Source organism: Temnothorax americanus, unplaced genomic scaffold, assembly GCF_048541705.1.
Source record: "Temnothorax americanus isolate GAGA-0224 unplaced genomic scaffold, ASM4854170v1 Scaffold281, whole genome shotgun sequence".
NCBI lineage: Eukaryota > Metazoa > Arthropoda > Insecta > Hymenoptera > Formicidae > Temnothorax > Temnothorax americanus.
This window is the reverse complement of record NW_027509423.1, coordinates 1,021-15,000: the sequence shown is the minus strand read 5'-3', so window position 1 is coordinate 15,000 and position 13,980 is coordinate 1,021. Positions and strand designations below refer to the sequence as shown.

The window sequence follows — 13,980 nt, the reverse complement described above, 5'->3', positions numbered from 1 at the left end:
TATCGGTTCTCAAGATATCGTGGTAAAATCATCAAAAAATGTAGTTTCGAGAAACGCGCCGTCAAAGTTTCGGTACAATATTTATGTTAGAACGGTCGTACTCACGCGGTTCAAAACGTTCCTCTTCGACGTAGTGACGGGCCCCGGATTATCGTCCACGTTCTCGTACGTTTTATTCACTATCTGATTGCCTTGGAAGCGTTTTTTACGCGGTCGCCCTGGACGGACATACGGCGCCGCGTTCTTTTTTCCGCTCTCTGACAAAGACATTTTTGTACGAAAGCAATTGTAATACGACAAACTTTCAATACATTAGCACAACCTCTCTGGGAGTCGATTATGTATAAACTTTAAACGAGGTAAAACGTAAAAACAAAATAATAAACAGAATAGAGCATGTAAGCCGAGCTAGATGTGCGTGTTTATTATTCTTTGTGTCAACCGCACGATATACACGTATTAGAAACAGAAACGTTTCGACTTTATTATTAGGTCGTCTTTAATGCGTCGTTACAACGTAAAACTTACGTCTACATATTGCATAGAGAACGTTAGAACGTAGAATAATGCTCAGACCGTTTGGTCGGGACCAACCGCATAAATATCTGCGTTCGGCCGGCCGCGCGCCACATTACGTTTTACGCTCTCCTGACCTCACGTTTGCGAATTTTTCAAAAAAACAAACGGGAAGATATTTCTAAAGAATCACAGTATCGGAATATGCAAAAAACCGAAACGCGCGTTTTTCAAAATTTTAACTTTGCCTAGTCCCCTTAAATCTTTTAAAATAAATATATAAACTTTGTATTTAAATACCATGTATTTCCTTGTTGGGTTTAAATATTTTAATAAAATATTTGTATTTTGTACTGTTACCTTTGTAATTCTTTGCGATGCGATTAAATCTTTTAAAATACATATATAAACTTTGTATTTGAATACCTTGTATTTCCTTGTTGGGTTTAAATATTTTAATAAAATATTTGTATTTTGTACTGTTACCTCTGTGTAATTTTTCATGATTCAATCTTTTATTCTAATCGAAGAAAAGCAGTGCTAATATTGTACCTTAAAGAAACCTAAGTAACAAGTGGTAGAGGTAATCTTTGTATCTCAAAAAATACACTAAGAAAAAAAATTGTTAATTCCAAGAAATATTTAGTTCGATACGTTCAACTAAACATTTTAGTTAGTTAAGTAAAAGTAATCAAGAATTAATTAATTCAACTAATGTTTAGTTAACTAACTAAAATGTTTAGCTAAACGTATCGGACTAAATATTTCTTGGGATTGACACATTTTTTTTCTCAGTGTATGTTCTCTGTAATTGGCGCTGTAATTTAAAAAGAAATATCATTTCTTTTTTGTAATTGTAATAAAATAATAGATCACTTGAAGCGCGACTCATTTTTGATAAGGTAACGTAATTTTGTGATGTGTATCACTTGAGTAATAATTTTTTGGAAATAAAAATACTACTGTTCAGGTTTTTCCGAGATTTTTCAAGATACAAAGATTACGTCTACTACTTGTTACTTAGATTTTTTTGAGGTATAATACTACCACGTCTACCACTGTTTTTTTTTTCAAGGTAACAACATATTTGGAAATAAAAATACTACTGTTTAGTTTTTTTTTCGAGATTTTTCGAAATACAAATATTACGTCTACCACTTGTTACTTCGGTTTTTTCGAGGTAAAGATACTACTGCTTAGGTTTTTTCGAGATTTTTCGAGATACATACAAAGATTACGTCTACCACTTGTTACTTCGGTTTTTTTGAGGTAAAGATACTACTGCTTAGGTTTTTTCAAGATTTTTCGAAATACAAAGATTACGTCTACCACTTGTTACTTAGATTTTTTTGAGGTATAATAGTACCACTGTTTTTTTTTTTTTTTGAGGTAACAACATATACACTACTATGCGTGTACTTGGCGCCTTTTTTTACCTTTTTTTTAAAAAAGGTAATTTTGTACAGATTTAGATAACGCGATTTCATTTGAACTTTCGATTCCTGCAAATTCTTGATCTTTTAAAAATACATCTTTCAATCTTTCGGTATTTTCTTCCTCCTGATTTTCTTTCGATATGCAGTAGGGAAGATACAATTTTTCTCCTGCTGCATTTAGTTTGCTCAGCTCTTTTTCCAGCAGTTTTAGCTCCATTTCTGAGGCCTCGGATTTTTCTGCAATTTATTGTACAATTTTATAAGCATATTTTTGTAAAATTAGACACACCAGAAGATACATATTTAGTATCATTGGGTCAAAATATTGTTTTTATGACAGCTGTTATTTTATTCTCTTGACCGAACACAATTCAATTGAAAAACCGAGTCAGTACTGTGGCATCCGAACACAAGATAACCACAATACTTTTTCAGACTCATATAACTAGATAGATATATTTATGGACTCCCCTCAGGGTTGCAAGGCGTTTTGAAGGGACGTTCCCAACCCTTTACATATAACCTCTTAGTGCGACCTCACAATAAATCTTTTTCCCTTCCCTTAGCCCTCTCCTCTTCCTTCACATCTTCGTTCGTCTCCCTCCACCTCTTCCCGTCCCAGCTCTTCCTTCCTGTCTGTCTCCTGCCCTGGGTCTGTTGATCCTTTTCTCCGCTCCTGTGGAGTTTCTCCTCCGTCTCTCTCGTGCTCTCCTCCACCTCCTACCTCCTCTCACTCCTGCTCTCCTCCTCTTCTCCACTCTCTCTCCTATTCTAACTTCCCTTCCCTCTCTCTCTCTTATCCTCGCCTCCACCTATCTGTCCTCAGCTATCTTTACCCTTAGACTATTTCTCGCTTTCCTTTTTTCCTCTAGCACCCTCCCTTTCTCCTCCTCATTCCCGCGCCTAGCCATCAACGTTATCCCCTCTTATTTATACCTCCTCCCATTTTCCCTCCTCCTCCTTCCATTCTATCTCCCTTCCATCCACCCACAGTCTCCTGTTTTCCCCCCTCGTTCTTCTTCCCTTGTCCCTCTCTTCTTTCGCCTTCTCCAGCATCCTCCACCTTGCCCTCCTCTCTTCCATCGAAAGGTCCTCGTCCACCCAATCCCCCACCTCTGCCTAACTTCTCCAAATCTTCCCAGCAACTTTGCCCTCTCCCTTTTATTCTCCATCTCCACTATCAAAACCTCTCTCCCTCCCTCCCTTTTCCTTTCCCAGACCCTTTCTCCTTTTCATCTTACCTCCCTCTTACTCTTTTTTTTTCCTATGGCCCTTGTCCTCGTCCGTATCCATACCCTCGCCTCCACCGCTTTATCCTCGTCCATCTTCACTCTTCCCACTCCCCTTCCTTCTTTTGCCAACCAAAGTCCAGCTCACGCACGCTCGTCACTTCCTCCCCTTCCTCGTTCCACTTCTACGTCGCCTTCTTTCCTTCTCCTTCCATCACCTATCTATCTGTCCGGCCCCTTCAGTCGTTCGATCTATCGATCTGTCGAGCCGACTCCCTGCTCTGTTCTGCACCTGCCGCGCCACCATTGCCAAACCCTCTGTCTCGACAGGTCAATCGATCGCCCGATCGATACTCCCTGCTACCAACTCGCTCAGCTCCCTCGTCGTGTAACCTGGGTTGCTACCTCCGTTCCTTCAATCCCGCCCTTCTCTTCCTCGCCCCTTTTGTTCCTCCTCTACTTACAGTTCTCAGTCCGCTCCTCCACGGTTTTTTCTTCTTCGCATTTCCCTTAAACCTTTTCCGTTCACCTTCTGTATACTTTCCTCCTTTACACTTCTGCCTCCTTTCAAACTTCTGCCAGTGCGTCCAACTTTTCTCGGTTCCCTGCCTCTCCTCTCAGTCGTACCAACCCTTTTCAGCTACTATCCAGAGCCGCTGTCTCAACTTTCTTCCTCTTGCTACGCCCTCTAGCCTCTCCGCTTTCCCCATACAACCTCTCGCCCGTTGATGTCCCGTGCCGCCGCATCTACTTTCCTCCTCCTACCGCGTCCTTTATCCTCACCGCTCCCTTTGCCAACCTCTCTTCCGTCAGCACACCATTTCGCTCCGCGCTCATCACCACCGGCGCGCCTGCGCGAGCGCCGCGTGATCTCGCGTCAGTGCTGCTGCTCCCGCTCGTCTCCCCCCTCTCGCTCTATCAGCCTCTCTCCTAACCTCCATATCACTCAGCCCTTTTCATCCTCCGTTTCTCTCCTCCTGCTTCGATTTTCCCGTCTCCTTCATTTCCTCATCTTCCTCTATGCCCTCTCCATCCAATCCGCCTCCTCCGGCCTCTCTCTCTCCCTTCTCTCTCCTCTCGCACCACTTTCTCCGCTCCTCTTTTCTTGGGCCGTCCACCACGTCCAAGTTACACGTTTTCTTTCCAGACTCATATAACTAATTACCCTCTTAACCGAACACAAGTTAATTAAGTATTAGCGAGTATATATATATACATGCTTTAAATTATTTAAAAATATAAAAAACAATAATAGTACCGATATCTTTTTTAAAACCACTCTCAGTGGTAAAGCAAATCTTGGTGTTGTCACCAGGTGCACCGTCACCTTCTCATTTGCAAAATACTCTTTGAATCCCAGAATCTCTTCCTGAATTTTCATGAAGAGGATCAAGGTTGATCGATCTAAAATGAGCAAGGTGTATATTAGTTTGGTTGAATTTATTTCAATTTGCTTTTTATTTAATTTGTCTTTCAATTTGCATTTTCCGTTCGAATATTAATCTTTCAATTTTAACTTTCCGTTCAAACTAATTTTTCAAATTTTTGTTCAATTACAAACTTTCAATTTTTTTCCGTTCAAATATAACTTTCCAATTTAGAACAAATTAATTAAAAGACGGCGATACGAGTCACGCGCGGTACGTGGTGCGCAACTAGAGAATTAATAGTTACAGAAGTAACGAATTACATTGTATATACGTATATACATATATTCCAACTTAATAAACTGCGCGCCGATTGTTTGTCGGACTTGAAACACAGTTATCGTTGGAACAATAATACCCTTCCCTCCCTGGAATTAAATCTATACGATTTAATTATTTAAAAATTATTTCCAATTTAGTTTTCCGTTCAAAATTAAACTTTCAATTTTTCGTTGTTTATTTGAATTCAAATTTATTAAATAAGTATGTATACATGTACGTACATACGCATGCGCGCATACGTACGCTCTTTCTCATCCATATATATACACATGTACATATACATATACATGTGCACACGCATATGCGTCCATATTCGTGTGTAGCATTATTGCCATGCGGCCGCGTCCACTACCAACCGCACACATACACATACACGCGTTCACGAGTTCCTCTTCCTTCGCACACTTGCGGCGCTCGGCTCCTCGCATCGACCTGATCGATGTTTCGCGTACATATATATAGACATCGAATTCAACGTATTATTACACCTGGACACCGAAAACTATGAAGCGCACTATCTGCACTTTGTCATCGGCAACCTGGGATACCTAGGCATCGAATTCAAGCTTGATTCATAAGAATCGACTTAAAAATTCCCTAGCGGCACTTTGTGCCAAGCGTAGAGAATCTTCTTTTCCGTTGACTCAATATATATTATTTATATATATACCTAATTTACCTAAATAGAAATCTTCCTCCTGACCGATAAGTCTATCGACCAAATTTCGAAATACGCGCGCGATATCGAAACTGGCGATACCTGCGCCGCCAGCGTCGAAAAAGTGAAAGTGACGTTTCTGATTATGACGTCATCATATATCGGCGTTAAGAGGAAGTATCTTAATAAAAATAAAAAATTTTCACATTTGGACTTTGCGTCGCAATATCTCCGCTCGTAGGGCACGTAGCGGAATATTATAAGAGAAACCCCCCCCCCCTAATTGGACCCCAAGCTATCGATCAAGCCTACTTAGAACTTGATCCGTTCACTCGTTATCGAGATCTCAACATCTCGTATACTCGCAACCCGTCGCGTCGCGTAAAAGAGTCACGGTCGGTCTCGCTCCGCGTGTACTTGGCGCGAGACACTACCGTGTCTCTTGATATACATATATATATGTATGCGGCTGCAGGCTACGGCTCTGCCTCGTGCGTTTGTTTTCGTTCTGTCTCTCTCTCTCTCTCTCTCTCTCTCTCTCTCTCTCTCTCTCTCGCGCGCGCGCGCGCGCGCACGCGCGCGCGGCCTAGTACCTCGAGCGCGCCCGCTCAAGCCTGTCCCGGCCGGCGTTTGTTTTCCCAAAAAGTTTTTTTGATTTTCTTTCTTTCCAACGCATGATTTTATTCTTCCGACGCCATTTTCAATCTCTATGCTTTCGATATTTCGTTTTCTTTTACCGTGATTTTATATTTCGTGCAATCACTTTTAACGTTTCTTTCGTTCACTGTTGCAACAATTTAACCGCGTTTCACTTCCGATTTCAATCTTTCGATTACCGCTGATTTTACACTTTCGAAAAACTCTCGGTGTTGTTTTTAGGGAAAACTGTCGCGTGCAAACTAGAAGCTTTCGCGTGAAATATTTTACGTTCGCTCTTCTTTCTAAAATTTGTTAAACACGCACTCCCGAATTAACACATTTCTTTCGACCGTTCACTCGCGGATAACACTTTCAAGACAATTTTCCACTTACCCGCCTTTTTACCGGCTTTCGATATTTCCATGGCCTCAACTCCTGCAGCCACGTCCTGCGCCGTGGAAGTTTGCTGGGTCTCCATAACCTATTAATTATTAATTATACTGAAGAAAGCAACAACACCTTCTTTCTAAACACTTTCGTATTTTATTTCGTATCACATTCACACACAAACTAGAATCTTTCGGCAGCAATGTCTGTTCTGACGCGCGATCCGTGTACTCAGATGTCTCCTGAAGAAAAGAATGTCGCGCACGTTCGTGCATAAAGCTGGCGCAGCAGTCGTTGTAGGGAGCAATTCGACCACTCTCTATATTGTTCATATTTAAGCGCCATATTTAACATTTTTAAAGTCGAGTATTAAAAGTACGTTGTTATTACGAAATCAACGGTAATAAAGAGTGATATTTTATGCAAAGTACTGCGTTCATCACCCTGTTATCCGAATATTCCGAATCCTCTTCGCGCAGGAGTCTCTCGTGAAACAAAGTTGACCGATAAAAACATTTCGGAAAACTGAAGAAACATTTCTAATCAAATTTTAATTCTTTTTTGTACACGCTACGCGAAGGCGTGTACATAAGCAAAGAATACTTTATTTCGCGAAAAAGTCGCTGCTTTACCAAAACACAACATTTAAAACAGTAAATTGTTGATAAATTGAAGTCTTTTTGTTAAAGCAAAGAATACTCTATTATAGGCAGTAATCGGCAAAAAAAATTTTCATTATTTATTTTTTAATGTCAAAGCAATCATTAATAAGCCAAAATACAATATTAAGTGCCAAAAAAATTGAAAAATTTTTTCAACTTATTTTTATTTACCTAACAATTTGTAAATAATTTCCAAAAAAGATTATTTCTACAAAAATTATTAATGTGTAACATTATTTTTTAATTTTTAGAAAATTTAATAATAAATCGAGAATTATAACTAATTTTTCAAAAATAAACAGAGTTGGCATGTTTTAAACAATTTGTTTAAAACTGTCTGATTAAAACTGATTTAAAACAGTGGACACTGTTTTAAACATTTTTGTTTTAAACAGTTTTAAACTACTGTTTAAAACTGTTTAAAACACTGCAATTAAAAACATGTAATTATTTAGAAAAAATTGCAAAAAAAACAAAAACTAAATCTTTATTTAGTTTTTTATCTATATTATTTGTGTAGCATATAAATATAAAGATATATATCAATCAATTAATCTTTATTTCACCTCCCTTCTGGGGTTGAAAAGGCGTTTTTTTTTTTTCAGTAAAAACGTTCCCAAAAACCTTTACAAATTCTGTTATACAAATAAAATCATATACATTATACATTCAATCATTATTCGTATACATTTTATATCTATAATTTAATTTTTCTTTTTCTTATTTCTTTTTTCCCTGACCAGGTCATTGAGCGACCTCATTGCACATCTCATTTCCCTTCCCTTCGTCTTCCATCCGGCACCGTTCTGGTCATCTCTTTTAGCTTCCTTTAATTCCGCACCCCTCTGACTTTCTCTTTTCTGTCGTTGTTCTTCCCTTTTTTTCCGGCTTTCTTTCTCCTCTTGTTTGATGCCTTCCTTCTTTCTTATTCTACGTTCACTCTGCAAATAACTGCATTAAAGATTATTCTTACATTCTTACAATCTTACTTCCTTCTCCCCTTCTTCTCTCTTAATGCTTCTCTCTTTATCTCCTTTTATCTCTCTTTTCCATCCTAAATTTCTCCTATTTTTTTCTTCCTATCTGCTTCGTCCTCGTCCGTATCCATAAGGAGATTTTCCTCCATCCTTTTCGCTCTTTCTTCTTCCATGATCCTCTTTGGCCTCCCGCTTTCCTCTTCTTTCCTCACTTTTCTCCTTTCTTTCTTTTCACTTTCTCTTACCCTCATTTCCACCGACTTGTCCTCGTCCATTTTCACCCTCAATCCGCTTTCTTCTTTTCTCTTTGAATCCAATACTTTCCGCTTATCCTCCTCAACAAAAATCATCTGTATTATTCTCTAATCTTTCTGACTAACTTGCCGCAGTATTAGCCTGCCTCCTTCTTCTCTCCAGCTTTGCCATCCATTTATCTCCCTCTCCTTTACTATTCAGTATCCTTATGATCTTCTCGCCAATTCCTTCTGGCTTCTCCTCCTCCTTTTCTCTTGTGCACCGCTCTAACACACGCTCCCATGTCTCTGGTTTTGCACCTCATATTCTACAGCTTCTTTTCTCTATTGGTTCCCAATATCTTCCACCTCTCATCTCATTACCTAGCCTAAATCTCGCTATTCTGATCATGAACTTTTCTTTCCCTTTTTTTTCTAGGTATTCTGGTCTTCCGATTTCTGCTATCTCCCTGTACCACCTGTTATATCTAGACTCTCTTACTCTTTCATCTCTCTCTTGACTCTGAATGTCTTTGTCTCTTCTTGTTATCTCCTCTATACTGCCTCAGCCATTTTCCCTTTTCCTTTCTATCTCCTCAGTTGCGTATCCTCTTTTTTCATAAAAGCTTCTTCTCTCTTCTTCCCAGTTTGCCTTTTTTTTCCTGACATTCCCTTTTATTTCTTTCCAGCATTGTTTTGCAATCTCATTTTCCTCTCCTCTTTCCAGTTTTTCCTTGTATTTCATCGCCCTTTTACCAGCACTTACTCTCATTCTGTCCCTCTTGGTTTCCTCCCTTATCATGTATCCGGGTGTGCTCCATTCTTTCTATTTTCTTTCTCTCTTTCCATTCCCACACTTCTGCTTCATATAAAGCAATGCTTGCTACCAATGAATCGTATAACTTAATTCTTTTTATCCAGTTTCCTCTATATAACCTTTTCCTATTCCCCAAACTTATTTCATTGCTATGGCAGCTTTCCTTACTCTTTTGTTTATATGCGCCTCCTATCCTCCGTTTTTTTGAAATATGTAGCCTAGATAGCAGAATTCCTTTACCTCCTCTATTTCTTCTCCCATCCATTTTTATTCCATTTTCTTCATTCTACCTACTTCCTTCCTAAATCTCATTCCTTTGTTTTCCCTACATTCACTCTTAGCTTTTTTCTGTCGAAATACTTCTCCAGTCTTTTCATCGTCCTCTTCATCTCCTCTTCGTCCTCTGCTATAGCTACTATATCGTTTGCGTATGCTAACGTCCAAAATTTTATTCTCCTTACTACCACGTCTCCATCTTGCCCCCTCCTCATTGTTTCCTCTAAATCTGCCAGCAGTAGTATGAAGAGCATAGCGCTCAGCGGGCATCCCTGTCTGACTCCTTTGACCATGCAGAAACATGATCCCTTTTCTCCTTTCACTCTTACCACGCTTCTTGTCTCTTCGTACAGATCTTCTATCCTAGTTCTCAGCTGTTCACTAATCCCTTCTCTTTTCAATGCCTCCCAAATTTTTTCTCTGTTCACGGTGTCGAATGCTGCTTTCAGATCAATAAATGCTGCCACTAGTTTTCCTCTTTTTTTGCTAACAGCCCTTCCAATTACATAATTCAGTGCGTATATATTCTCCATTGTACCCCATCCTTTCCTGAACCCTGCCTGTGTTTCTGGTAATATTTTTTTTTCTTCCGCCTTTTTCTCCAATCTTTTCGCCAAAATTGCCGCGTATATTTTGTAGCTTGTGTTTATTAATGTCACCCCTCTGTAATCTTGTGCTTCTTTTTCTTCTCCTTTCTTTACTATTGGTACTATTATACCTTTTTTCCAGTCTTCTGCTATTTCTCCTGTCTTCCACGCTGTATCACATACCTCCCATATTTTTTCCTTCAATCTCTCTCCTCCATATATCCATACCTCATTTAGCAATCCATCCGTACCTGCTGCTTTTTTTTCTTTCATTTCTTTAATTACTTCTTCCACTTTTTCTCTTCTTATTCCTTCCTGCTCCTTTTTGCTAGCCATTCTTTTCTCTCCCTTCCTGTCTTTTTCACGCGGTTTTACAGTTACTCCTTCTAATAGCTCCATGAAGTGTTTATTCCATTGCTCCTCCGTTATTTCTTCGCAAACCTCTTTTCTCTACTCTTCCTTTCTCTGTTTATAAATTTCCATACTTTCTTCTCGCTAGTTGCTTCCTCGCCTTTTTTATTACTCTCTCTCTTTCTATCTTTTTCTTCTCTTTTATTTTCTCCTCATATTTTTTTTCTTTAGAATGTACTTCTTTTTATCTACTTCTCCCTTTCTCCATTTAACTAGTTTTTCTCGTGCTTCTCTCCTTAGTCTTATACATTTACTATCCCACCATCTGCTGTTTTTCTTTGATCTCTGGTCTTCTCTTATTTCTTTCCAAACAGCAGCCTGTTTTACTGCGTTCTTTATTCCCTCCAATATTTCTTCTATGTTCGCACTCTCTATTCTTGCCTTTTTCATTCTCTTCTTGTAATTTTCCGTTCCTTTTTTTGACCAATTCATTATTCTTTTTACTCTTTTCTCCCCTTCTCTTCTCTCACCAGTTCCTTTTACCTTCAATATTACGGCTGGTGATCAGAATTAATAGCATCTCCAATCATTATTTCCTCAGTTTTCCCCCAAATTTTTTGGTTTCCAATTATATAATCTATTACCGATTCACCTCTCCCTCCTATAAAAGTGAACTCTCCGTCTTTGTCTCCATTTGTTCCGTTCATTATTCCTAATCCTTCTATACACAGAGAGGTTAGATTGACATGTAGACTGTGCGTGTGTCTTGCGCTTGCGTTTTGGGAACTGCGGCCTATGTAGACCGGTCTTAAGGGGAGATATACACCTAGCATGGTCAAAAAAATCGATTTTTTTGCATTTTCTTGAAGCTTGAGGTCTCAAAAATATCTGGTTAAAATTGCAAGTCAATATCTCGATAAATAACGAAGTTACAGCCGAAAGAGTGAACCGTCTCCGAGAGCGCAACAAGCGAAAGCTAAAGGAGAACTGAAGAATTTCCGTCACGATTATTCAGCATTGCCAAAAACGGTGTTAGATTCCATCAAACCAATTTATGAAAACCTCAGCAATGACAAATTGTTGGAACGCTGTGTTGGCGGATACACACAAAAAAGCAATGAGAGCTTCAACCAACTGATTTGGAAGATAGCTCCAAAAACGATGCACAGCGGGGCCAAAATTGTTAACATTGCTGCATTTCTTGCAACATGCACGTTCAACAATGGTGTCACGTCATTGTTAGAAGTCATGAACGTGTTAGGAATATCGGTCGGATCGGGCGCGCACTTGTACGCTGCGCAAGAAGACGAAACTCGCATAGCGAAAGCCGAGCTGCAAGCGCAAGAACAGACGAAAGAAGGACGAATACGGCGCCGACAACAAAATTTAGCCAATATGAACATTCCGTTGACTGCAGAAGACCTACACTATGGAGCTGGTATCGATAATTCCATGTAAGATGACAAATTTCATGATTTATTCATTCCCAAATTTTCAAACGCGTTTTTCTCAAAACCACGTTTTTCAAAACGGTACCCAAAATTTCTCGAAAACCAATGAACCGATCGCCTTGAATTTTTTTGTGGTTATTCTATACATCATTATCTAGTACTTGTCATAGGATTTTTTTTTCTTTGCTTAGTTTTTGTTTTATTGGCAAAATAATAACTCATTTTTGGTCGAAAAATCGCTATGTTATGTTCAAACGTCCGCTATTTTGTCATAAATCGATATTTTCAAAATCGGCTATGACAAGTACTAGATTATAGTATCTAATTTAATAATCTTTTTAATTTTTTTGTTTTAGAAGATTTTTGAAGAAACGCCAGTGGGTACCGTTTACCCGGTTTTTTTTACGGCGCTCCAAAGGTTATACCACAACCTCGTCAATTTTTGATTTTTTTTAATAAAAAAAATTGGACATATTCTTGAATGTGTATACTTTTAGATAGAAAAACTCCCAATCCGAAATTTCAAATAGTTTTCCTTAAAAAAATTTGCAAAAATGACCTTTTTTTCGGCCTTCTAGGTGTATATCTCCCCTTAACGGCGCGCCTTATTTCTCACAGCCTTCGCCGTTAGCGTTTTCAATTTTTTAAATTTTTGCAACGTTATTTATATATTTACAGTTTAATGCTTCGCTAGCGACAAATTTAATTGCCTGAGATAGCGTTTTTTTTTGGCAGAACTGGTGCGCACTCAGTGCACATTAAAGCCGTCGTACTCAAATCAACGTAAAGTGTATGTTTAATATAAACGTTTATTATTAAATACTATTTGGTAAAATATGTACTGTGTGGGTATTTTATCAATCAAAATATTTGCTTTTTACTTTAAATATTAAAGATTAAATCAGTGTACAACGGCTTTAATGTGCACTGAGTGCGCATTAGTTCTGCCAATGAAAAACACTTTACTTATGGATGCTCCGTACATATTTTATTTTAAATCTTCTTGCAAAGATCTCTCTCTCAAAGCTATCAAGTGTTTTTTTTTTGCTTGTTAAAACATGTTTTTTGTTTAAAACATGTTTTTTTATACCTTAGTTTAAAACACAAATAAAACATAAAACATTGTTTTAAACAAAAAAACAATGTTTTTTGTTTAAAATAAAAAAAACATGTTTTTTGCCAACCCTGCTTTAAACCAATTAATAAAAATTTATAAAATCTCATAATAAAAATTATAAAATGACATAATATATAAATTTAAAGAATTTTTTTAAAACAGCAAAAGTAATAAAGAACTAAAGTTATTTATCTTACCCAATGAACACAGTTATTCCTAAAAATCGTCGACTTTGACAAGACCACACATCTGCTGTCGTACAAACGTGCTTAGCTTCACTAATCATTTTTTTGATAGAAGAAATGTTCTCTTTAAATGTTTCGTGTATCCTACGTTCGACAGTTCGAGCAGATAGATGAGTAAGACGTTTGCCACTTTTTTTAATTTCCATATCTATAAAAAATTATAACTATAAATTCTATTTATTAGTTAATTCTCAAAATAATAATTTGTAAAAATCAATTACCATCAAATATTTTCCTAAATGATTTCGAGTCCACAGTGCTGAAAAGAACGATGTTTTCTAGAATGTAATTTATCACGTTTTCCTCAAACTGTGCCTGAGAAAAATGGCAGTACGTCTTATACTGCTCGGCTTCATGAATAACTTTTATCTTTTTTTGTTGAGCATATTCTTCATATTCGTCACGCTTGTGTTTGTGAACTTCCTAAAAGGAAGTATAAAATTGTTACAAAAATTAAATCTTGCAATTATAAACACTTTTTATTGGTATTTTTTATACGGCATCAATAAATTTAATAAATCAGTATTTTAAAAAAGTATCAATAATTTTTGTTACAATTTACCAAAGATAATGGAACAAAAAACTATAATTTCCAAGCTTACAATATTAATTTACTGTGTTAACACCCATAAAATTTCCACTACTGTGATCGTATATCTTTAATTCGTCTGGCAATATTCAATTAAAAAA

The 13,980-nt window shown here is 37.7% G+C and overlaps 2 protein-coding genes across 2 annotated transcripts in view; one reads left to right on the top strand and one right to left on the bottom strand.

Moving 5' to 3' along the window:
• Window positions 1–13,712, bottom strand: part of LOC143899728 (uncharacterized) — a 28,035-nt gene extending 14,323 nt beyond the window's left edge. Inside the window, exons 1-3 of the mRNA XM_077410248.1 lie at window positions 13,512–13,712; window positions 13,243–13,438; window positions 6,581–6,668 (exon numbers count right to left, since the gene is read on the bottom strand). Of these exons, the coding sequence (XP_077266374.1) occupies window positions 6,581–6,665 (85 nt within the window). The 5' untranslated portion in view covers window positions 6,666–6,668; window positions 13,243–13,438; window positions 13,512–13,712. The remainder of the gene's footprint in view (window positions 1–6,580; window positions 6,669–13,242; window positions 13,439–13,511) is intronic.
• LOC143899729 (uncharacterized) lies at window positions 10,524–12,172 on the top strand. Its single transcript, XM_077410250.1, has 2 exons — window positions 10,524–10,528; window positions 11,407–12,172. The coding sequence occupies exons 1-2, from the start codon at window positions 10,524–10,526 to the stop codon at window positions 11,933–11,935; spliced, it is 534 nt and encodes a 177-aa protein (XP_077266376.1). The 3' UTR covers window positions 11,936–12,172.
• Window positions 13,713–13,980: the final 268 nt, after the last annotated feature.